Raw genomic sequence first — 26,773 nt, 5'->3', positions numbered from 1 at the left:
CATGGTAACCTAAAGTATTTCATACAGTGATTCACGATATAGCTATTTTCCATAGCTTCTAGATGAACAATAACAGAGGGTCCACAGTGTCGTCTCATCTTAAGAATAACCTTTTTTTCTATTCTATTGTTGACTATTCAAGCATTGTTATTTAATAAAAGGTTAAATCATTAAATAGTTTAACATGAACAATGTGAAGCATGGTATACTCTATGTAGTCTATATAGTCTCTTCTTTAAAATCAAGTAGAAATGCACAAATGCCTTGCTGTGAAGCTGGTTGCCACCATCTGTATATTTTATGTTTAGACTATGAACACAAATATATATTTGAAAACAGATCTCATTTAGGTCACAGATACTTTAGAATTCTGACATTTGAATGGACTGATTTGTCACTGCTATGATACTGATTTAATGTAATCAGAAGTATACAAAGAACTAATTGCAAGTGTCATCTTTTGGATAAGCTACAAAAATACAGTCTAGTTTTGCTTGGGGTCATTCTGTATGCCCCAAGGGCCTTGGTAATCAAATGGAGGGAGCTATAAAATGAGGCAGGCTAAAACTAGGAACTATTCTGCATTCTTTAAATCTCATGGCATTCATCTAGAGGTTATCCTCTTGGAACAAGATAGTATCTGCTGAGCCAACAGCACATATGGTGACCTATCAAAAATTTCAAAATATATAAAAAATATATTAAAATCTAATCACTACCCCTAAGAGAACTTAATTCAGCATTTTTACATTCATACTTAACTGGAGTAAGATAGTGAGACGAAGCCTTCTGAAATATTATTACTGTCAGCATGGAAATGTTTCTAAATGCTAATTTAAATTTAATTTTTAAAATGCTTACAAAAATTTGCATTCAAGCATTCCTTTGTGCATGCTTTTTAGCAATGCTCAAATCCAAAAGAGATTTTTTTTCAATTGATAGAGAAAGATGTCAATGGATGAGGCTTCTATGAACTGGAACAGTACATCCAGCTGAGCTTCCACCCTAATTATTACTGAAGCCATACCACATTCCATATTTGATTTGATTCTGCTTTGATGGCTTGAGCCATCCAAAGGCAAAGAGTTTCTAACATAAGAGTAAATAGGAGGAAGACAGTATGAAGGATACCTATCAGAGCTACTAAAACCAGATTTCAATAGGTCCTGACTTTACAGTGCTGTACACTAGTTAAAATCAGAGCAGATTAGTTGAGCGCTGTACTCGTGTGGAACAAAAAGGCTATGTCATGAAATACAGTTGTATTCTTGGTTACTGAGGAAAAGTGTAAGTGAAATTTGATAGACATTCTTCAAACATGACAAACAAATACTATTGACATTGTATATTTTAGATCATCTTTATTCAGTGTTGAGTTCTGCTCATTTGTAGCAGTTAAAATCAGTCTTCATATACACACAAAAGCAAAGAAACACATCCATCAGTGATAAATAAGGCTAACAATGGGTCCATGATATAAAGTAATCTTAGCAGATCATGGCCTATTTTTGCTGGATGTCCTTGATTAATATCCAGTTTTACACAACATAATTCATTACAGTATCATGATGTGCCTGTGTAACAGCGTGTTCATGTACAAGTGTTACAAGTAACCAAAGCCAAACCAGCCTGTGGAGGTTCCTAAAAACGAGTAATTATTCCTCTCTTTGTGTCGCATTTCTTTAGCCCTTCATGCATTACTATCCAGACCAACCCCCAAGCACTCTGCTGGGGAACTTGGACTTGTATCCTTCAATACCCAAATGCACCAGTAATGCTAATTCTGGAATTGCACCATGAACCAGAGCAGTGTGAAAACACACACTATTTTTTGTTGGCTTTTTTATCCATCTTGGAAAAAAGTTCTTTGGTTTCAATACAGCTCACATTGCAACCACTTCAAACAGCTTTGCCAGTAAAATTGGGAGGGTAGCACACATCATCAATGGCAAGCCTATCAGGAGGGGACAAGGGGCAGTAATACTATAAGAACTTGTCAATCTCACATCAAAGCGACTGTCAAGAAAGCCATATTTAATTCTTGAAATAACAGAAGAGTGCTACAGAAAGCTTGTGGATGAAACTGTGTCCAGCCCACATTATCTTGATATGACAGGGTTCCTTGTTCCACGTGAAGGGAAGCTACAGTCAGTTCCAGGAACAGACTAAATAGACTTATCTTTTGCCTAATTTCTATCTCTGTTCTTCCCAAGCACACAGTCAACAGTGACACTTAAACATAAGGTCCTTGGACCTCAGGCTGAGCTCCCATGGGCACAAGTGGAAACCCTGTAAAGCAGAAGTGTTCAGCATGTTCTTCTGGCAGAGATGTGAAGCAGCACATTTGAAAGGCAGGCATGTCCATACGAGTGGAGAATGACCAAAAACATTACTCCGAGGATTTTATTTTAAGGCAAGACACCTCTTTGACATGTGATGTCTCTGACTATTTTTAAGACTCATTCCGGGAAATGAGTTCACAAGACCTGAAGGATTACTTCAAAACATGGGACACAGTGCACTTAGCAACTTAGTGCTTTAGTGAGAAAACTATGTTCTAAGCGTATCTGGCAACAATAGGGCAGAGCCTCTTTATCACACCAAATTCTCAATTCACTTTGACTTCAATATGACTATAGGCATGAGCAAGGAAGGTATCTCCTCAAACAGGAGCATTAATTGGCACTTGGCAAACTAATGAGGTGAAAAAAGCCAAAAGGTTGCATGTAGAATTACAGGTCACAGGAACAGAAGACCCTCACATGAAGGCTCAGCAATGGATGTAATCATAATGTATGCTTTATGGAGAAAGGAAATAAACAAGTGACTTCTTCTTTGCCCTATGGTGTATTTTTTGCATACTTTCCACCACTCAGCATATCAGAAATTAATTTTGGCAACAGTTAGTTCCTATTCTACCATCACAACTCATAAACTATGGAGAAGCTCATTTCATGTAACACAAAACATTCCTCTATCAAGTCACTCAGAAAAGTTCTTATTTATAATCTCCTCTGGTAATAACAAACTGGTGGCTGAAGGGGATCAGGGGTTGCATCACATGAGGGAAGTATAATTAATTTGCTTGTTAATTGTAAAGAAGATAGTGTCATGTCAACATTTATTAAAAATAGATGGCATTAGTTTCAAAAAAAAGCCTGGCAATTTTCCAGAGACCCTTTTAGTTAATCTTTCAATGCACTGCGTGGTTTTACAGCTAAGAGAGCTAGGTTACTCAGTTCATTGGCAGCTAGGTAAAGTAACCTCTCTTCCTTTTGGGATAAAGAGTCAAACAGTTTTGGGAAGTCTGTAAATGGTTAGTGAAAAATGCATTGTATTTGACTTCAGATGTTCAACTTAAAGATTTTTTAAAAGTAAAGAAGAACCAGCCTTCTTAATCTGCTAAAAAGAGGCACCAGGATGCTGTTGATGTCATTTTAATTGCCACAACACAGTTATTAACTTTAAAGGTTGATCAATTCTCTTGGTATCTTGGCATCTCTCCCTTTTGATTTAATCTTAGACCACCAATGATACCTGAAAGCAAAAGGTATGAAATCCCATTGTTGGAAAATCAATATCAAAGCTCTTAAAATTTTAGTGGTATTGGTCTACAGCCTACAGTTTGAAGTTTCTCATCGTTTCAGTCTAAGAACTGTACTTCTTAAATCAGTCAGGTTCTCTTTTTACTCTGCTTTCATCAAAGGCAGTAAAAACTGGCCCTACATGATTATAAAGGACAGATGATGGCAAAGAACTAGAAATAAAAAAATAAGTTCCTGTATTTGTTCATTTTCATCACGGTATTGTCTGTTTCAACAGCCAGTAAACACTGATGTTTAATACAGAGGAATTCAATATATGTTACTTTGTATGCATATTTGGCATACTTGGGTAGAATTTCAGATTCTTTTTCCAATAATAAATTATTTCTTGTCTGAAAAAGCATGTGTTAGGAAAGAACAATGGATTCCTGTCAGAATTCTGCTAAACAAACATTATATTCAGTATTATCATAATTATCAGTAGCAGCATTTTTTTTCCTTCATGACAAATCAGATTGGGAAACTTATACAAATTAAGGACTTGACAGTGATAAAACTGTTGTAGCTACACTGACTTCTACCAAATGTGACTCTTCTCTTTTTATGTAAAGACACAACAAATGCATGTGAAATTCAACCTTCCAAAATTTGGGCAGAACTCCTTAGAAGGCTGTTAGCACATATATTCATATGAAGCAAAATGTGAGTAACACTTCAAACACTACACATTTACAAGCCATATATTTAAGAGCCTAAGGATATTGAAAAATCCATGACAGGACAGAGGTACTTGTAAAGAAAGTGACCCATTCTTTTAAATTTACTAAATTTTTACAAGAAGATTAACTTACGGAAGTCAGGCACATAAATGTTCTGGAAATATATGGAGCAGGAGACCAGGGAGGCGTTCCTCACATAACCTGCTGCTAAGCAGTCACAACTGTATTCCCTCTGTGACAGCTGAAAGGGACATTCAGTAGGTTTTGATAAGACCCATCATAGAGCATAGTAAGCTAAACTGAGAGTGCTGGTCCCTTGTGCATACATCAATAGGCAACTTGGTGTGCAGGACCCGCAAACAACTAAATGTCTGAAAAGGACAGAGTGAGTGTCACTGAGATCTAAGTGGTGTCCAGCCAATCTTTATTAGCATTCTTGAGGCAGAAGGAGTTGGACCTAATAACTTTCTTCTATCAGGTTTATTTTCCTTTTCCTTGACCACAAAAATTATCACTCTTGTCTTTCCAGAACTTATTTTTTTTCCAATTCTATCATCACAGCAATTCATTCTCATCACAGATACAGTATATGTGTTTTGAGCTCTCTCCCTCTCTTATCACTTAATTCCATTTTCCATTATAGAAGCAATCATGGTATCAGAAAGCACCTGAGAGAACTCCTCATGAAGTCAATAGTTCATAATTGATTGCAAAAGGATCTGGGACCAGAGAAGAGGTTGCAATCTTAGATAATGTAAATTGACTATTTTTTTCCATGTGTGATTTTACTGTTTATTTATATGCACTGTCTGTTTATACTGGATCTGCATTTCTCCATTCCATCTCTCATCTCCCACTGTCCCACCTATCTTCATATGGTTATAGTACAATTATATTGTTACCTGGATCTACTGCTATTTGCATTTGAACTAGCTACAGGTTTCTGTAAACCTCAGCTCCATCTTTGATTCACTAAACAGTTTTAGTCTTTAGTCTAAGCACTTTAGTGCTTTAGGAAACAATCTAGCCAAAGGAGATTGACAAAGGCCAGTGGTTCATTTTCAGGTCATCACACAGCCAGCAACACGTAGGAAGGGGCAGATTCTCAGTGGTCGTTGGTGCAGAGCCAGTATGAACAGAACAGGGTGTGATGACTCGAGAGGCATGTACCAGATATTAGGTAGCCCAACTGAAGAGCCAGATGATAACCAGGCTCAGTGAAACTGTCATGTCTAGTTCACAAAACTTTGAGTATTCAATAAATCATCCTGAATCAGTCAACTGAAGGGCAGAGCTCTACACACAACTCCAGTAAAAAAAAAAAATTGTCAAATAGGAAAAAATATCTTGAGCAACACGCCCTATGTAATGATATCTGAGATGTCTGGTGGCACTGTCACTACATGGACCAAAGAACTTCCCTTTCAAATAGCCAAACATAATTAGTGTGTAAATAACGTGAGTACAGTGAGGTACCAAGCTGAGTTCACTTCCCTTGTACAGCTCACTCCTACAGTCCTGCACGTGACCAGCCAAGTCCCTGCCACCAATGAATCCCAATAATGGGTATTTCCAGAAATAATAATAAAAAATTGTTTCCTTTCCAAATTCTATATTAAGTGTTCCTACAGTTTTGTTCTTATATGTAGCAAAGCAATTAGAACTGTGAAAGGAGGAAAAATTTCACTGTAAAAGATCTGGTTTGGTTTCATCCTTCCAGGACCTGAAGGGAGATGACAAGAAAGATGGAGAGGGACTTTTTACAAGACCATGTAGTAACAGGACAAGGGGGAATGGTTTCACACTGAAAAGCAGTAGGTTTACATTAGATATTAGCAGGAAGTTCTTTGCTGTGAGGGTGGTGAGGCACAGGAACAGGTTGCTCAGAGAAGGTGTGGATCCCCCATCGCTGGAGGTGTTCAGGGCCAGGCTGAGCAACCTGGTCTAGTGGAAGGTGTCCCTGACCATGGCAGAGGTGTTAGAACTAGATGACCTTTAAGGTCCCTTCCAACCCAAAGCATTCTAGGATTCTATGAAGATGCAAGCAATAGAGTCAAGGACTACCAGTAATAACATCCTCCCCCCCCTCCCATTTCCTTCATTAAAAATTTAAATATAAATTAAAATAGGACCGTAATAATAGGGTTATATTACATAAATTACACCTTTTGGTGTTTCAAATACACAATTTTCTGTTTCAAATACACAATTTGAAAACAAGTTGGCACATTGGATAATTTAATAGTGTCAAAATACTGTAATAGGGTTCAAAAACCCGCAACGTGTTTACAAGGTATTAAGACAGATCTAATTATGACTGGTTTGTGCTATCAATCAATATGCCACAATGCAGCATCCTCTATCTTATTTGAATTTCCTGGGAATAAGGTTCACTGCTCTGTGTACTACTGATACAGGTCCTGAACAATGTAGGTGGTGAAAAGTGCCATATGGTCAATATTAAATGAAAGTTGCTCTGCTATAAATCAAATAATGGTGGTGGTGGCTGTCATCACTGGTAATACACAATCACTTTCCCAAAGGGTCGAAGGCCACCACTTGTTTTGTTTTTGCAGTGGGCTAAAGCTCAAAAACTAATTTCCTAACCCTCACACAAAAAATATACCAAATTGTACACTGTTAGATTAAACATTGTATTTATCTGCTTGTTCTACTTGTTTTCACAGTCCTGCATGTTAGCTCTAACTAAATCTCATTCCTCTGAAATATGCCAGTAGGCCAGTCACTCAAAGTTATTCTGCAGAGAAGAAAACATCATAATGGCATGTAAAGAAGAGGGGTATTTTATTACATGAACAATTTCAACTTCAAGGCAATACAAGGAATAAGAAAAGTCTCAATTTCTAAATATTTCACCATAGGAGCCTTAAATCTTATAAAAAGGAACTTTTTGGAAGGCAGAAATTGAACATGTATAATAAATTTAGAAACCTGTATAATATATTTGACAGTTGTTCCTCCACTCTGTGGCAAAAATATTGCTTTCCATTGCCATCAATAAAATGATATCCTCATTCTGCAAACTTACAGGATCTCTCACAATATGAATAACTGTTCCTTCGCTCATGAAAGAGAAAATTGGTACTCTGTGTACAGAATGCACAGAGGAAAGGGCTTCGAAAGCTCTATAGGTCAAAATTGGATTACAGTAAATATTGTCTGTAAGTCAAGTTGTGGGACTGAGGGAAGAACTTTCTGAAATGTTTCAGCACATCAGCATCACATAGATGGTTTTCAGAAAGTGTTTTTAAATGCTGTCTCACAGCTCTGCCTGGAGCTAGGAAGCTGCTTGGCAGCAGCACAAGAAAGACTAAATAGTATTATTTTCAGGATAAGAACAGCACCCTTTACTTGTGGATCAGAGCTTGTTCTCAAACCTGACACAGGACCATTCATCTCGGGACAGTAGCAGGACACCTTCCTGGGACACCAGTGGTAGATTACCACAGAAGACTCAAAGTGCCATCAACAGGGCAAGGGGACTATGAGAGGACAGAGGATTTGAAGTGTATCAAAAGATGTCAACAAGGATCTCTATTTCTCAAACTGATCTAGTAATCTACTTACTCAGGGGCTTCTGCTCATGGTGATGAAGTAGCCTAGCAGTACATGTGTGAGCCCTTTGGAAATGTATGACCAAACACTTGAGAAAATCTGGATGTTCACTGTGAACAATTTGGAGACCTCCCATCATAGTACACAGAGATGCCCACCCAGTTCCACTTGTTCAAAGAGACAGCAATAGAGACAGGTACAGAAATATTCATATTCACACAAAGCAGCACAGAAACCATGTACAAACTCCCTTCACTTCCCACTGCACACAAACTTTTCTCTATCTGTCAAGACACATCTGAGGCCATTCCCACATCCACCAAGGAGAGCTACAATGGCAACAGAGCAGTCCAGCCTACACACAAAAGGAAGAACTACATGTAGCAAGTCACATACTGATGACAGACAAGAAAGAGAACAAAAAAGATGCAACACAAATGCCATAATGGCAGATTTAAAGGAGAGGAAATTGAAGAGCTTGAAGCACTGGAGGAAAGTGGAACCTTGTGGAGCTCAGAGCAGATTTCACTGCCCTTCAGTACACTTGGCAAATGGTCACTTGCCTCTACCTAAAGGTACCCAGGTTGTCATAATGTTAGCTGACACTCAGTTACATATTCTGTGTAGCTAAATGTTATGCCATTTACCCAACTAATTAAAAAAGCAAAGAAATAACACAAACAAGAAAATTCTAGAAAATTCCTCTTATCTAATAGCACGTGATTTCCTACAGAGAAATACAAATGAATACAAGCAAAAATATAAGCCAAAACTACTGACAGTGCCATGTCAGTACTATGTGATGTGTAATTATTTTGACACCTAGTGGGTTTGATCTGTATATTCAAAAAAAAAATCCTTCTGTATGAACAAATTAGGAAAATAACATACTATGAACTGAATTAGTGGCATGATACTTAAAAAAATAATACTTAAAAATAATACCTTAAACATTCCTTTTCTTATGTACAGTCTGTCATAATTGCATTCAGACCAAAAAGTAAAATTGGAAAGATGGGTCTCAGCTTCTGCTTGAAAAGAAATACCCTGGGGGTGGATGGGGAGTACTTCCTACCTTGCCAAGGTACCAGTTAAACATAAGTGCATTCAGGCTCGTACCTTCTGCTGAAAGAAACAAACAACTGTGTTCCATTTAGTAAGTGATACATTAAAAGTGGGTGGGCAGAGGAACAACCTAAAGATGTCCCTTGCCCCTGAGCACTTTTTGTAAATTGGGACAACTTAAGTTTCAAGTCTCTCTCAGTTATCACCCTACCTCTCTCCAAAATCCCACAGTTCACAGGATGAAAAAACTAGCATTGCTTCTCAGAAATACTCAAAAATGCTATATTTGGATTAGAGTAGCCACCTCAATTAAGTACTGCAAAAATATTTAATATGGAGGCAATGGAAAGGAGGAGAAAGATATTCCTAATGGAAAAACTGTAGCCCTGTAATTAATCTATGTCAAAGTTTACATATCTCCATAAGAAATAGTTTAGAAAGAGTGATTAAAACCTTCAGATGATATTTTAAAAATATCTACTAATAAAATTGGATTACTTCCAGGCTAATAAAACATAAGGACTACAAGAACTGGAATTTCTCTGTACAGTACAGAATCTACTGGAAACATTAGAAAGGATGCAAATGATCCTTCAGGGTGCCAAGAAGACACAGCTGATGGGAGGCTGCTCTCTGCTAGGACAACTTTGCCCACCAAAGAAGAGAATACTCCAGGTTAAAAAGACAACAGGGCAATTTGGATATGATGCTTTTCACAGTTCAGAAAGAAGTTAACTTTTTGAGCATAGAATTTATTAATGCTGTGAATAAGAGAAGACCATTCTAATAGATATAGCAGATGTCACAGAAATTAATACCATATACACAAAGTTTAATAGTCATATTTCCTCTGCATTGGTAAGTACAGGATAAAACTTTATCTTAGTGTCTCTATTATAATATACCAGTGTATAGCATTTTATAGTTAGACTAAGCATAGAGCTGAAAAGTACCATGGGTCAGATAAGCAGTTTAGCCAAAAGCATGATACTACATGACCATCACAGGTCAGAGTGAAACAAAAAAGATATCAATATCCCACACTATCTGGAGGTTTTATTCTTTACTGTTGGTAATGTCTTATTGTATCACTCTGAAGAGATGAGGACCCCTTTGTATGAAACTTGTCGAAGTTCTCAGATTTCTGAATCACTAGCGAAGACAGAAGTAATATAAAGATTATTATGTAGGGTAGTTGAAGTTTCTCTTATGTACTTGAATGTGGTTCCAGTGGAACAGAGCAGAGAATATACAGAGATACTGTATATTTTTTACCTCAGGCTAGATAAATAAAACATTCTGACCACAGATACTTAATCTGGATACAGGAACAAACATTTCTACATTCCTAAGTTAATTCTTTTATACTTTTAAAATCTACAGGGTACAACATTTACTTTTCCTACATGAGTCAACTTGCTTCTGACATGTCCGTACACTGAAAAATCAGTATTCCACCATCTGAACAGAGTATTACCCTTTAATATTTTGCAAGCAGAACAACCGATAGAAGATAGAATTTAATTTGTCACACTGTGAATTAATTGCTTTAAAGAGAGATAGTGACATCTCTATTTGGATTTTTGGCTGTTTTTACATTAAGAACTTTGTCTTTTAAATACTTTACAGTCTGTGCACAGAGCAGACACAGAATTACAGACGAGGTTGATACTACAGTCTGTCCCAAAAGGCCTATGCATCACTGTACCCCAGGCAAGTCCATCAGATGTTTTCAACACATCCTCATAGGAAAATATTTTAAATTCTGCAAGATCTGTGCCCAGACAAAAAGTCAATAACAGATAATGTGTTCTGGACACAGAAATGTAGCATCACCTGGGGGGATAGGAAGTATAAGTTGCTTTGGAATCTCAGCTAAAGGGCCCCAGACTTTATTAAACCTGGAGCTGCAAGTGTGTAGGTGTTGGATTACACACATCAATAGGAAGAGAATGATTTCTGGAGGCACTCAGGAGAGGTTTTGAATTATGGTACTTATCAGGCCCCAGGGAGAATTTTGGCAGGATTTTGAAATGCACTCATGAATTCCTCATGCACTTTTCAGGGATAGCTACAATAGAAGCATGGAGGCTAGAAGGACTCTTTGCTGTTTCATGATATGTGACTTTTAGTGCAAAAGCAGGACTTTGCAGAGTAGCAACATGTCCACCCTGTAGAGTAAAAATACTTGCTGTCTGCAGCTGACACATCTCCTGGCCTGTAACAATGCTTCTTCAGCACTATCTGTAACTTTGGGATGAAATCCTGGCCACATTTATATCACTGCAAAACTTGTGAATGTTTTCATTCACAAGGTTTTACAGGACTTATAATTCATTCTGTTGCTTTGGATGGTGTTTCAATTCATCATTATCTGAGCTGAAGTAAGATGTAGACATTTAAGATATGAAGAATGTATTCAAGGGGAAAAGATCTTGTTCTGAGAAAGAACTGTCAAACAAAATACAAGCACTTGCGTACATGATATTCTAAAGGTAAGGAGAGGGATTCTCCATCTCTAGACATTCTCAAAACACATTAGATAAACATCTGTCAGAGATGGTTTAGCTGCAGTTACACTGCCTCAGGTTAACAACTAAATGATATCTGGAGGCCCTTCCCAGACACATTTCTTATCACACTCCCTCTCTAGGCTAACACATATGTACATTTCTGGGAGAGGAGGTTCCTGGTAAGCATCAGCAGCTCAGCATTTGATTAAGTCACAAGAGGAACTATAATGTTCTCTCTCCCGTGAGGTCTCTTTAGAACTGTGCTGTAGCTGGTTTTAGTGGGCAAAAAGAAGGTTTCTTCTGTCTCTCACAAATCAGATCAACAGTGCATCATTAAGCTCTCAAAAGGTGGTCCAGGAATCTACACAAGACATTGGTTCAGTGATCCTACTTAATTATTTGAGAGTCAGGAGCATTCTCCAGGATTGGCTGATAATAACTAAAAAAAAGCAATGTGAAGTTCAAATATAACACAGATACTAATCATACACAGATGCACTAGTTGGAGAGTGCATCAAATTCTACAGTAGAACTTCCGGAATAGTAGCTGGCATATTAGTCACTAAAGCATTGCTATTTTCCAACAACAGAGATCTGTATAGAGCTTCACAGATTAAATTCCAGTTCTTGATAAAGTGAAATTTCTACCTTTGCACTGTGTTTGTGTAAGTGAAAACACTGCTATAGACTGCTTTGCTGATTGAATTGAACTTAAAGTCCAGAACAGCGTTCTCACTTAATGATGCACCTTGATAGGTTTAAAGCTAATGTAGTAGAAACTTCTGTAGACAGTACATATTACATTTGTTGCATGTCTAGGGCAGACAAGTCATAGAAAAGAGTATCTGACTGTACTGTCCATCATCAAACTAAGTTCTATTTGATTATACTTTAGTTTTATATAACATGTCAAGAAACAAAAGAGCATCCAAATTCATAAGGAACAGTCGTGTCAGGAATCTCAATTATACACATGTCTTCTGTTAACTAGCAATTTGACAATTACAAGTAATTAAAACTAATTTGACTATTATTTCAGCAATATAACAATAAGTAAGCTAATGCTGTCAAACCAGTGGTGTGTTTAACTTTATTGGATTAATCACAAACTTTTGCACTTTCAGTTGAAACAGTAAAGGACAAAATATCTACAAAACTAATTGCATTGTCTATCTAGTTGCTGTCTAAGCCAAACAAAGTAGAAACCAGGGCCTAGAGTGAATGGGCACAAACTTCTCTAAGCATAGGAAGAACTATGTGCCTCTGAATATGTATTTCTGCATATCTTTTTTCTTGTGAAGCTGCCTGGAGCTAATCTTATAAAGCTAGTAAAAGCATAGTAACTTTACAGTTAGCATACTTGCTGCAGAGAAGTCTAGGCTGCTGTAATCTAACCCAGGGAACTTTTCTGTATTTTACATGAATAGTTCATTGGATTAAATGTGAAACATGTCAATACATAGCCAGAGCAATAAAACAATAGTGTCACATTCATGGACATGAATTGGCTTTCATTAAGTTCATATATCTCTATGAGTTTGTTGCAGTATAGGATTTCCCCTGCACTACCTCTGTAAGTGAAACATAGACATACCTAAAGCAATTCTCCAGGAAGTCAGAAATGAGTTCCCCTCCTGCTTTTCTAAGTGTGACTCAGAAGAAAGAGACCTGAACTGTGAATAAAGCCATATTTTTAGGAAACATATTCCCACAGGGCCAGAAACTTTCGTTAATACACAGTGTGTCTGTTTGTTATGTTTTTGAATTATTGCTAAAATTTTCAAGATAAGGATTTGCTCAGAGAAATCTTCCATTGGATAATATCCAAAAGAAATAGTTTCATTTTAATGCAAGTAAAACTTCTTCCTTGTTTCTCCCTTAGTCACACCTACAAATCCTAGAGTTAGACATTGGGTTAGAGAGGTCACTCTCTAAAATCTGCCAAATGATGAAGTTACTTGATATGAGCAGTATAGAAGGAAACCTATTAATATTATTGTGTTATTGAAGTGAATACAGACACATTAAGGCTGTTTTTAAGATTATCCAGATAAAGTATTAAGGGTGTGAAGGTCTTAAAAGGAAGCAGCAGTAACACATATGGCCATAAAACCTATTTTATTATAAATTGGACTTTGAAAGAAAAACAGCTGCTTATTAGACAAGCTACAGGAATTTTTATATACTGAGATACGTTTCTATATTTTTTTCACTAACAAGTACTATTTAGAATACTGCCTCCCTATATTATTGGGTTCATAAAGCCTTTAAAAAATTAAGATGCAAACATGGTTAGGAAAAATTTATCTGTTTCTCATGACTCTTTTTCCATCAAAATGCAGTAACTGAATAGCACCAGCAATGACCCATAAAGTATCTTTCTGAAAAACACTAAATCTACTCTGTTCTGTGCAACTAGACAGCAGCACATTTCTATGCAGCTTTACACTGAGCTTTTCCAATAACTTTGAAGTGCCTAGTGCAGAGTCAAAAACAAAATACCTCCACCTTGACATTCTTGCCAAACTAACTATAGCATCATCAACAAGAACATCCACAGCTGACTCTCAATTCAATTAGGCACCATGGAGGCAGAGTTTATTCCATTGACAAATGGAAACTGCTTCCTGAAGCCAAAAAGGTCAAAGAGAAAATGAGTAAGACTTCCCGCAGCTCAGAAGTGAAAACAAGTTTATCACATATGCCTTCTTCATGGCCTTCCCAGCTGCTGTTTATGGTCCCCGAGCCCAGCTGCTCGTTGCCTGTTAAGCACATCTCAGCTTCTCCTTGGACTTCTCCTTGCCAGCTTCATTGCCAGCTTGTGTGCAGTCAGGGCACCAGGTGGCTGCTTCTCCTCTACAGTGCCAGCATTGGTTGCTGGGCTGAGTGCTAGTATCAGCCGAAATTTTGGGCCATATGCTTTAGAGGGAGTATTGCCAACCACGAGTTTTAAAAAATCATGAGATCACGTAAGAATTATGAGAACCAAACCAAAAGAAAATCACATGGGATTTTCCGTATGCTTTAGTGTAAAAATAAAGCCTTATTTTCCATGGTTTTATCCTCTACCATTCAGCTTAGAAAGTGTCACAGAAAAATACCATTGTTTTGGCCATTTCCAAAAGCAGTCAGCTCTCAGAAGCCCAAAGCTTCACAGCTTTTACAACTATGACCACACAAGAGTCAAACCATCCTACCACATTTTGAGATACTTGCATATAATTAGCATTTGCTAAATTGTTCGTAACTGTAACGAGTGTTGATGGTACCCACTATATCTGCAACAGAAAAGCTTTTTTTTGTCTGAAGACAGGAGTAGGATTGATATTCTGTCTTCCTGAATAAAGCCTGTCTTGTATTTCTTCACATGTAATCCAAATATAGAACCAGACATGCCCCTAACCAAATATCTCTGCACTACTGAGCCAAAACTGTTTTCAAGTTCTTATACATGCAAGAACTTCTAGAATTAAGAGGTTGCCAAATTTCAATTTTTTCACTTGTTGTGAGCAATCTTGGTTCTCCTGAAGTCAATGAGATTTTTCTCAGGGATTAAATATGGTCATGATTTCACCCAGTAATGACATGAAGCAGAAAGAATGGAGCTTAAGAGATGTTTAGTGAAGCAACTGAAAGAAGAAAAAAAGACAAACCTACTTTACATTTTTCAGTACTGACAAGGTAAAATATGAAAAGTGGGCCACTAAGGAAGAATAAAATCCATGAAGAAGAGATATTAGTTTCACAAGAATGCTCTTCGGAGCACAACTGACTAAATACTGCCCATCAATGATATGCCCTCTATGCAAATGAGTCTTTGAGTATATTGCAAATGCACACAGCATAGCAGATTTTCTTTACTAATGACAAATTAATGAAGCCCCTTCCTGAAAAGAACTTTCAGGGACTATTCTCATTGGGATTTCAGTATTTCATTTCACGTATAGGAACTCTACACTGTGATGACACATATAGCAAGTACTTGTTCATCACAATGCTACCTTCCATTTTACTTGCTCATGACTAACATAGATGACACACCTTCTGTGTATTTAGCACGGTATGTTTGTGAGACAGCAAAAAAAATCACAATATCAAACACTCGTGACATAAAATTAATTTTTATTTCTTAAACAAACAGATGCTTTGTAATACTGTATTTTTTAACAGTTGCAAGCAACATATCATTCTGTCTAAGATACAGGAACCAAGCATACATAATTGAAGACAAAGAAAATTGAGAACACTCTTGACCGAATTAATAGGTAAATGAAATCAGTAAATGCAACTGCCACATCCCTTCATTTGATGTCTGTGAAAAAGCATCTTCTAAAGTTCCAAGCACACGACACACACCAATTAGGATATTTTAAACAGCAAATTTGTTTCAGTAATCCATACGGGTAACCAACAGTTTATAATATATGAAATTCCTTTAGGTGCTTTATTTTTGCATGCATGTGCCGTTTCTTATTGTTATGTTCCATTCTTTAACAGAGTATTTATTTGTTTTAGAGATCAAAGTGGATAAATTCAATACAAAGCTATGCGGCACGAGCAGCACCTGTTTCTGCTACTCACACACACGCCCACACCCTTTCACTCACTCCCCCTTCTGACCTCTCTCTGCAGGTGACTATGAGTGAACAGCTAGTTCTCTGTGAGACCTGAATGGGACATATATATTGGCAGATGCAGGCAAATATTTTATGTTTATTAATCTAAAAAAGAGTAAACATTACAAAAATATAAGGAGTAGAAAACCTTAGACAAGTTAAAATACATAAAATCTTTAGGCAAAGTTTATTTTGGTCAGGCAGAGTTTAGTTTATCAAATGGCAATCCAAAATAACTGGGGTATAAACTAAACAAAATATTATAGTAACTTTATAAAAACTAAAAGGTGACAGTTACCCTTCTTTCCTAAGGCCACAGTACCACAGTAAATACTCTGATTCAGAGCATTACAGCATCCACATATCAGAGAGCTTCTATACATGTACTGCTGACACTAGAAAAATAACTTTAATTAAAATCAATATGTATAAACTAAAGTAAATTTTCAGGTGTAGTTTTGATCATAATTTTGTTTTAATTAAACTGTTCTTCAATAATCCCACTGATTTCACAAACCTGTGAAATCAAACAGAAAAACACAGAAATTAGGGCTAAAATGTAATGTACACAAAAATAGGATAAAAGGGAAAATTAATCCTTCATTGTGTTCACATTTTGTAAAAGTTCTCCATTATGCTAAATTCACAGTTAAATAAGCAAGATGGATCAGTATGTTGATGGATCTCAATTCTTTTTTATTTCTAAAATATTCAGAAGTAAATAACAGCTTCTTTAGTTATATTATTTGTTCCAATTATTCAGTGTTTTGAAGGTTTTTTTTCTGCTGGTTCTTTTTCAATACCAATAATAGATTGCAAAAATAACCCTTCTTTTAAAAAGCATTGAACATAATATGCAACTGTGATGAATCAGATAAGCTGAGATAGCAATGTTTTAATTTCTGGTTATGTTCAGGTTGAAAAACTTCCCTGAAGCAAAATGGAAATTTAGCTTTTGCAAATATTTACATATGCATATTGAAATGGATTGTTTTGCAAATGTTGCTGACTGTAACACAACCTGCCCCCTCCTGTGTTTGTAAAAGATGTAATGCTGTAACTGGATCTATTGCATAAATTCAGTTACAGAATCAGGGTTATAAACTGGAAATAAACACCACAACTACATTTAATTACACAGCTGAATGCATAAAGGTCTGTATTTTACCTTCACCTTGCCTTTTTTTAACACTGAAGGGAATCAGGCACAGCAGCTTCACATTTATTCACTCCTTTTGAACATATAAATATGCAAGCCCTCTTCAGGAGATTAAACAAACTTGGCAGGAAAAACCTATTCCCATTATCTCCAGCTAATTAAGTAAATACAATTGAAATAAATTTGACTTTGTCAGGTGACAAAGCCTGGACTTTATATGTGATATTGTACTCATATTCAACAAAAAAGGTACATACCATGAAAATCCCTGCAACAACAGCAACAATAACAAAACTAACAAGAAATAAAACCCAGGAAATCTTATGAACAGTTCTTATCCTTTATTAACTTGATACGATTTTTTGGAGCCATTTATACCTAGTGTTTAACAACTGTTTTCCTTGGAGGTGTTTCATTTAGCAGATATTCAAGCTCTGTCACAGTTTGATCTTTAAGTAACAAACTTGTCTTATGGTGGAGTAAAGATGTGCAAATATATGTAAGCCTGCTTCATTTGCAGATTCTTCTTGTGATTGTTACCCATAGAAAATCCAAGGACTGGCCCTCCTAACTGCAGAAGGAAATGGAATGCCAGCCAGAAAATATATTGCATGCTACCTCATATCCATTATGGAATTCTTGACTGAGAAAATATATTAGCAAGATCAAATCAACTTTCAGCTGTCATGAGACAGAAAAACACCAAAGGAGAGATGCAAGAGTTGAAGGGTAGCCTGAAGAGGTGATAGGATTCAGTGTACCCATCTCAGCTCCCCAGTAAGACAGATCTCTAGTTGTCCTCTGAGGTGCCTTTTTTCTCTCTTTACTTCAGAGAACAAACAGCTTGGGCTAGACTCTCTCAGTGTTATACAGCTGAAGGTAGGTGAGATGAGTCATACCCTGACATGCTGATTTCCCCAATGTAAAAGGAAATAACAGTAGTTTTAAAAGCACTTAATATAAGCCGGAAGCCACCACTGACTGACTGGGGGAAGACAACTTAAAAACTACAACCATTTTAAATTTAGTGAAATCACAACAGAAAGAAATACAGACAGATATTAGAACTGGGGATGAGACTCACGACACATTTTAGGAACATTAACTGGTGATTTTTCATAGCTCTCCTGTCAGTTATCACGTTTTATCATTCCACTTCAGAGATCAGGGAAATAAGACACAGAGAAAATAAGCTTTGCCCAGATCTTGCTGTAACACTCACACTGGCACTATGCATTGCCAAACATGATTTAAACAAAATGAACAGAAGTCACATATGAAGAATCAACCCTCCTCTCTTCTCCCTCTCCTTCCAATCTCCAAATTCATGGATTTTTCCCTCTGACAGGGTCAAGAACAGTCACAAAATCTTAACTTTTTCCATTACAGAACTTTTCTTACTTGAATTTGAAATCCTTCCTCTCATGATAAAGAGGAGTTTCTACACTTTTGACTTAGAATAAATCTTTGCCTTGTGAAACACGTTGACGTCAATAGGATGATAAGGAGCTTGGAGAATACTGGGCAAAATAGAGAAAACAGATTTCTTTCATAGATGCTTCACTTCCTGGTCATTTTTACACCCCAGAATTATAGTCAAGCATTCCATATTTTTTCTGTTTTCTGCCACAGTCTGGCTCTTCTGCTGCATCAGTCAGTTATGGGGCCAAAAGACTTTCAAGGCCTTATTTGATGCAAAAGGATGTACTCCCTGTTTGCTGTACCCTGGGTCTTGCACTTCATGGAGATATTTGCATTCAAACAAATTGAGTGAAAAGTATCAAAACCAAATCAAGTATTTAATTAAAGTTTCTTCATCAATATGCAATAAATTAGGCTGCATTCTCAATAAAAAGTTACATTTCTTTGCTATAATGGCAAGAAATTTCTTTGCTACAATGGTGAGCTGGTTAACTGCTTGTAAGTGATTAGACAGTAAAAGATTTAGTTTATTTATTCTACGAAATTCTTTAATATTAGAGAAGAGTTTTACTTTCCTAAAAGTTTATTATTTTTTATTATGTCCTTTAGACTGATCTTTTAACAGCACAATACTAAACAACTTGTCTTTCAACACATACACTATAATTTGTTTTTCAAATAAAAGCTTTTGTATCAATATTTAGAGCCTGTTGTTTCACTATACTGCCAGTGGAGTATTTTTATTGTGACATATGTAAATAAATATATATTTATATTCTTAGTTTTGAAAAAAATTCTAATAAAGCTTAGTACATTTTTTTTAGTGATGAGCAAGGATGATTGTTGAACTTCTATGTATATCTATCCAGAGTGGTTTACAGAAGACATAGAACTCTGTGGAATTTCAAAAAAGCTTAGAACTCCAGTTGCAAATGTTTTTTGAATTAAAAACACCAGAATATTTTAAAAGCAAAATATTTATCATTGCTATTACATCTGTTGAATTTTAATACAGATAAAATTAGCACAAACATATTTGTGCTTCGAAATCTACTGACTTCTACTACTATCTAGAGCACAGTAAAGTTTAACCGTATTTCACCAGTATCTTTGTTATGGTCAGTATTAATCCAAATTTTCATATCTCATATTTCCCAGGTGTATATTTTTGAATCACTAAGGACTGCCATTACTTTACCCAGAGGCACCCTGCCTTCTCAAATAATTGATTTTTATATCCCAGGGACTAAGTTATGATAATAAAAACAACTGGGTAGGGGGAGTTTTGCTGTTTAAAATCACTAAAATAAATCTTAGAATAAAAATCACAGAAATGCAGCCATCTAGCTTGACCTCCCATACACCTGTACAGAGCCCACAGAATCTTCCCCTGGATTATCTATAATTTGTCATTTAGAAAGCCCAATCACCTAGTTTTAATGGCTTCAAGATCATTGCCTCCCTTAACTTTTGCTTACAATGCTTAAGGCTCCTGGTTGCTAGGACAGAGGATTTAATTTCCTTCGTCACAGTTTGATGAGTTGAATCTTTTTTATTTAAATGTCTACCTACAGATACCAAGTCATCTCTGAGGTTCCTGGCTGAATGCCTTTATGTGAGGCAAATTCCTAACAAGGTTTCCCAAAGCCTGGGTAATTTTTAATCATCCTCTGAAATCTCTCAAGTAATTCCAATCTGTCTTAATGGCAAGACACCAAACCCAGAGTTTTTTACTGATATGATGTGGAATAATTACTTTGTTCCTTAGCTTTTTAAGTGTTCAAGAAATGAAATACCCTTCTTTGTGACAGCATTATGCTGAGAGCTCACACTGAGATGATCTTCTATGATCATCCTAAATCCATTAGGTCACTGCTTTCCAGGACAAAGCCCCATTATTCTGTAGCAGAGACAGATATGTTTCTCTGGTGCCAAATATATTTCATTTCCTTCAAATATACTTCATCTGGTTATAATAAAGTGCATTTTACTGGAATTTGGCCATTATATCAGGGGATTAATATCATTTAATAACTTCGACTTGTCCTTCCCAACAATTATCCAGACCTATCAGAACCTAATGAGCCCGATTCATCTACATCTCCCCATTAGAAACTCTAGTTTTTGATTCCTCATTGAGCCAGCTTTTAATTTACCTAATGTGTGCCCTGATAATTCTCTATGCCATTTTTTAAATTACAGTGTCATTTTTTATTACATTAAATGTCTTTAGGAGTCCAAATTTAGCATAAAAATGCAAGTTGTAGAAAAAGATATCTGTAGGTTTGGAAGTTGTACTGAAAAAGCTTTTTGCACTGAAACAGATTTTGAGAATTATTTTTTCCTCACTCCAATGGAAAATTCCCTCCTCCTCCCAAATATTTAGTCCAATGTGAACTTTTCCAAAATAAAACCAAAAGTTACTTAGTATAAATAAAGTGACATGTGCTAAAGCCTTAATAGTATAAGAAGATAATGGCAGCTTTGGATTTAAGCACATCCATTCAAAAAATAGGAAACTTAAGTCTAATTCCAACTTTCCCTAGCCTTTCCAACAGCCATTTGACTTCTGGTAGAAATAATGTCAATCTCTACTCTTGTTTCACTATCTACAAATAATTAAATCCAAGCAGGCAGGTTTCCATGCTAGAAGATTGGTTTTGTTTATTTTCAGACTCAAAGAGCAGTTATACGAAATGTTGCAGCTTCAGCCATGGGTGTTAGAAGACATCCAGCCAAGACCATCCAATAGGATAAATTCTGTTTACAGGAGCACAATCCCTTCTGCTATCCCATTTCTGAAGAACACATAGAACTGTCTCAAGCTAAATACCTAGCCAAGCCACTGGCAGGCAGAATGAGAGGCAACGTATCTTCTTTAACATACATAAGTACACGCTGAAGAAATTTGCAAAATAACTCATATTCCAAGTAGACAGAAGCTTTATGACACTCTTGGAAAGGGTAAGTGGAATGGCAAGATATGACTTTTTTTACTCCAGTTTGTATTACCACTCTTGAAATACTAAATGAAAGAAAGATACCAATACATTTCTTCAGAAGATTCTTGAATCTGGAATTAAAGTCTCCCAGAAATTCACTTTTGGGAAAGATTCCCTTCTGGACAAAAAAAGTGAATTTATTATTCACTGAGAAAAAATTCCAAACACAACAATTATGTTCTTAGTAACCAGACACATAATTGACTAATATGTTTGAGCTATGCCTCATAACTACCTTACTCCCCAGAGAAACCACATCTAGCATTATCCTAAACTCAAACCCACTGCAAGAGATGTTTCTAGTACAGCTATATTCCATCAGAGCAGAACACAAATGTAAATAGCTGAATTTGACTGACAGAAATGGAATGGAATGTCATAAAGTTGGCAATCAAGTTGCTACTCTACGCCTGATTCTCTCATTGTTACTCATACTGCATATCACCTGATTCTAGCAAAAGCAAACTTTCACAGCAAAAACATACTACAGCAGTAAAGTCCTCGTTATTATTAACTCCGATTAAGCATTTTTCCAAATCTTAGGAACACTTACTTTCATAATTAAGAAAAACTGACTGTTAAGGTATGTGGATTTTCTCAGTGTAAGGAATTCACCCATGGACAAATACTGCATGGCTTGGAAATTTACTGGAACACATTCTGAATTTCTTCATTCTGCAAAAAAACCCTGTCTTTCTGCTAGGTGGACATTTGTGCAGAATGGGAAAGTGAATGTTTTATTCGATACCTGTTGAAGTCATCAGCAGAGTGTCTTTGACTGCGGAGTTTCAAGACCAGTGCAGAATGAATGAAGTGGAAATCACACTTTTCCCCAACAATCCGTTGATTTATCAGCAGTAGACTTTTCACTGTGAACCTTAGAAAAGAATTTGCTGATGTATAGCCACAAAACATTTAAATTTATGCTGGCGAGGGTTCAAGCATTGTCCCAGATCAGCTGAGCTGGAAATGAGCATCTAGTGCTCCTGTTGGCAAGTTGAAATTGGAGTGAAGTGGTAGTAGCCACATGACTTTGTGTGCCATTGACCACAGAAAATGACATGCCTTAAGTGGATTAGCACAAAGGAATGTTATATACACAAGCAATTTTTAAGGTCCCTTCCAACCTTTAACATTCTATGATTATATATATATTTAATATGGATTAACTGAGTAGCAAGTTTTTCAAGAATCTGAGTTATTCACCTATCACATACATCTGCTCAATGAACTGACTGGAGGGAGGGATACTTTACATCCAAGGCTGTGGGACCTGGGGAGATCTGCTGTGTGGTAACTTCTTTAGTTAGGCACCCAAGAAAGCAGACTTATGCTTTTGGGCAGCAAACCCTTGCCAAGACTACAGATAGTAGGTCAAATTACACCAAAAGACTGTCTTTGTCCTTTCAAGGTTCTTGGAAGCTAGTGATGCTTTAAGAATTTCCAACCAGCAATATTTGTAGGATTTGTTTTAAAGGGAAATACAAGCTGACTCTTGACAGTCTCCAGAAAGGCCAAATTTCTTCTCATAAAAGTTGGCTAAGACATGCTCTGGTGGTTGTAGATGCAGCTCTTCTGTTTCTGTGCATCAGTATCCCACAGAGAAGAAAATTATTTTTGCCAACTCCAAGAACTTTCATCAAACTGAAGGACTGTGCAAGTGGTAAATATTTTCTCCTGATCTCTCCTTTTTCCAAGAAAAATCTGTATGCATTCTTTGAAACCTCTTTGAAGAGAATCAGCACACAAGCAAATTACTGCAGATAGTAATGGGAAACCGTCTTCAGAACAACAGTTGAGGAAGAACACATGTGAGGCTCTGTCTACAGAAATTTTTAGTGACTCTAAAAAACAACCACAAGTCCTTGATTTTGGATCATATTGTCTTGGTGATTTTCACCTCTCTTTGCTAAGTGTTTAGAGAGTTTCAAAGGAGAACACATTTAGCAAGGAGAAGAGACTTAGTCACTAAATTATAATAGCTCATAAAAGCATGTGTTAGTTCCTATCTTTCAATAAAAAAAATTACATTAACAGAGAAAATAATTATACATTTATCTCTTTCTCTGACTTATGACCACAAACTTAATTAAGTGCATAAAGAGGAAAAGGGGAGAGTATGCTAAAAAAATCAATAATGCTTCTTGAAAATGTTTTCCTTTCTTTCTTTAGCATAACAAATCTTTTTAAGATGGAATAATTTATTCTCTTTTATATGTGTACCTATCTGATTTCAAATTTTGTTATAATGGTATGCAGGTTTAAAAATTATAGACTTTCAGTTATCACTGGATCTTGCTGATAACGATAAATATTTAAAATGCTGTCAAAGAGCCTGGAGGATTTAAAATGTAAAGTCTGATTTACGAGAACTGAGAACATAGATCTCATTTCCATAAGACAAGATATGCACTGTTGTATCTGTTTTGCAAATGATGTTTGTCGGGACATGTTGAGATGCCAAAGTGACCCAGTTCTGCTCAGTTATCACTTGCTTTGAAAATAGCCTCTCTAAACTCTTACATCTCAATACATTTGAAACTGTTCCCCCCTCATTTTTCATTCTTTTTCTTGTAGAACACTAACCAGAAGGTATTAATTTATAAGAACTCAAGGTGACCCAAACAGCTTTTCTTTTTGACTTGTTAGTTTTTCCACTACCAAAAACTAGTTTTACACCTGGCTGCTATTATCTCAAAGTAATCAAAGAATGTGATAAATAATAACTGCATCTAATTTATTAAAAGCTGAGTCAAAGAACAGGTGTTGCTATTGTAAAGATTAATTTTGCAGCTCTTCTGCTCGAACTCACAAATTATGAACTCCTGGGCCCTTTCAACACTAAATCACACACACAACATTCACACAGATTTATTACTTTAGGGTGAAAAATTATGTGTAATCTTGCCAGCTGCTCTACCTACAAGCACTGGCATCACCAAGTACATCAAGCCCCTTACTGACTCCACTTTACAACCAGGAATTTGCAGCCTCTCCTTTGTCAGTGGTGTCAGTTCTGCACTTTCTTGCCCACGACACTAGCACATAATCTCAAATGGGGATGATAACACAGTTATTTTTAATAACAGTCATCACTATTAGATTTCAGATACAGAAAGTATTACTTTGATAAAGGATTTTTGTTCTATTCCTTTAGTTATATTAGTAGGAACAGTGACCTCCTATAGAGGGTGCATGAGCTAATTACACTGCAGTTAACTGGAGTCAACAGGGGTTCACAAAGGAAAAGTCCTGTTCAACTAATTTGATATCCTTCTATGAAAAGGTCACCCACCCAGTGGATGAATGAAAGTTGGTGGATGCAGTTTTTCTGGATTTTAGTAAGGCTTCTGACACTGCCCCTCACAGCATCCTTCCAGACAACTTGTCCAGATGTGGGATGAGGGGGCTCACGGTGTGCTGGGTGAAGAACTGGCTGAAGGGCAGAGCTCAAAGGGTTGTAGTGAATGGGGCTACATCTGGCTGGTGACTGGTCACCAGAGGTGTTCCTCAGGGCTCAATTTTAGGGCCAGTTCTGTTCAATACATTTATCAACAACCTGCAGGCAGGAGTTGAATGCACTATTACCAAGTTTGCTGATGATACCAAACTGGGAGGTGCTGCTGACTCTCTTGAGGGACAAGAGGCCTTGCAGAGGGATCTAGATAGATTGGAGCATTGGGCAGTGATTAATAGCATGGAATTTAACAAGATGAAATACCATATTCTGCACCTGGGACAGACTAATGGCAGGCACAAGTACAAACTGGGAGAGGAGTGGCTGGAGAGCGTCCCTGCAGAAAGGGATCTGGGGATGCTGGTCAGCAGCAGGCTCGGTAGGAGTTGGCAGTGTGTCCTGAAGCCAAGAGGGCAAACCCTGTCCCGGAGTCCATCAAACACAGCGTCACGAGCTGCTCAAAACAGGTGATTATCCTGCTGTGTTCAGTATTGCTGCAGCCTCACCTGAAACACTGTGTGCAGTTCTCGGCCCCACAATTTAAGATGTGAAGGTTCCTTGAATGTTTCCAGAGGGCAACAAAGCTGGAGAAAGGGCTGGAAGGAATTACCTATGAGGTGTGGCTAAGGACTTTGGGCTTGTTTAGTTTGGAGAAAAGGAGGCTCAGGGGTGACCTCATTGCTCTTCACAGCTTCCTGAAAAGAGGAAGTGGAGAGGGAGGCGCTAATCTCTTCCTGCTATCCAGTGACAGAACACATGGCAATGGCTCAAAACTCTGCCAGGGGAGGTTCAGATTGAACATTAGGAAGCATTTATTTACTGGGAGGGTGGTGAAACACTAAAAAGGGCTTCCTAGGGAGGTGGTCAATACCCGAAGTCTGTCACTGTTCATTCAAGAGGCATTTGGATCATGTCCTTAACTGCATTCTTTAACTTCTGGTTAGAAACTATAGCTTACCTTCTTTCCCTTCTCTCTTCTCAGTGCCATCAGATCCAGCAAAAACAATTGTTATTAGTTAGGCAACTATCATCTCTAATGATTTGATTGTGGGACTGAAACTTTTATCTATAATTTACCACTTTGTTACACTGGGCAGTGACAATGACCTACCAGGATTCTTGGAATATGATAGTGCAGGATCTTGGGTGGTCAGAAGTCCTCACATTCACGCAATTCAAGTATAGGAGCTATAAAAGAACCATGTTGTGTATCTGATATGTCCTGAAGCATCAGTCTCCCTGATCACATAATTGGCACCAGTTTGTGTGTGCACAGTCAGTCCTACCAATGTTTGTGGGATTGTAAATTCATTACAGAAAATACCAAGGAAAAATTGCATGAACAGAAAAGGCAGGTTCCAGAGTCTACCTTGGGCCACCTAAGGTGAGCTTCAGCCCAAAGATAACTGAAAGGCTCAGTTGCAAGTCAAACTGGACTTACTGGCTTTGGACTAAAATCAGCTGGACACACAGAGCCTCATTTTAACACTGTGTATTCAAGAAACCTGGGACATGCTCTTCAGTATCCCATTGTGTAAATCCAAATTTCCCAGTCAAACTCTGGGCTATGTATGAATCTGTGAAACTGATATACGAGTATATATTATATATAGTATATATTTTTAAAGTGGCATAATTTAAAAATACATTCTGCTTATCTGGCATGATTATTATTAATCATTAATCCCTTACAGAACTA

The 26,773-nt window shown here is 36.9% G+C and overlaps 1 protein-coding gene and 1 long non-coding RNA gene across 3 annotated transcripts in view; one reads left to right on the top strand and one right to left on the bottom strand.

Moving 5' to 3' along the window:
- LOC127461570 (uncharacterized) overlaps positions 1-26,773 on the top strand; it is a 364,419-nt gene that overhangs the window by 161,156 nt on the left and 176,490 nt on the right. The gene's annotated exons all lie outside the window — the stretch shown is intronic.
- The window catches only part of CUNH8orf34 (chromosome unknown C8orf34 homolog), a 148,603-nt gene continuing 137,386 nt past the window's right edge, over positions 15,557-26,773 (bottom strand). Inside the window, exon 14 of one of the 2 annotated variants that reach the window (XM_051768801.1) lies at positions 15,557-16,551. In XM_051768801.1, coding sequence (XP_051624761.1) covers positions 16,544-16,551 — 8 coding nt within the window. In that variant the 3' untranslated portion in view covers positions 15,557-16,543. Of the gene's footprint in view, positions 16,552-25,752; positions 25,770-26,773 lie in introns of those variants that run through there. The other variant, XM_051768811.1, reaches the window with a different exon arrangement.

The sequence above is a fragment of the Manacus candei genome, unplaced genomic scaffold, assembly GCF_025592945.1.
Source record: "Manacus candei isolate 608988 ecotype Guabito, Panama unplaced genomic scaffold, ASM2559294v1 h1tg000008l, whole genome shotgun sequence".
NCBI lineage: Eukaryota > Metazoa > Chordata > Aves > Passeriformes > Pipridae > Manacus > Manacus candei.
The sequence above is the reverse complement of the archived record's forward strand: the minus strand, read 5'-3'. Positions and strand labels throughout refer to the sequence as shown.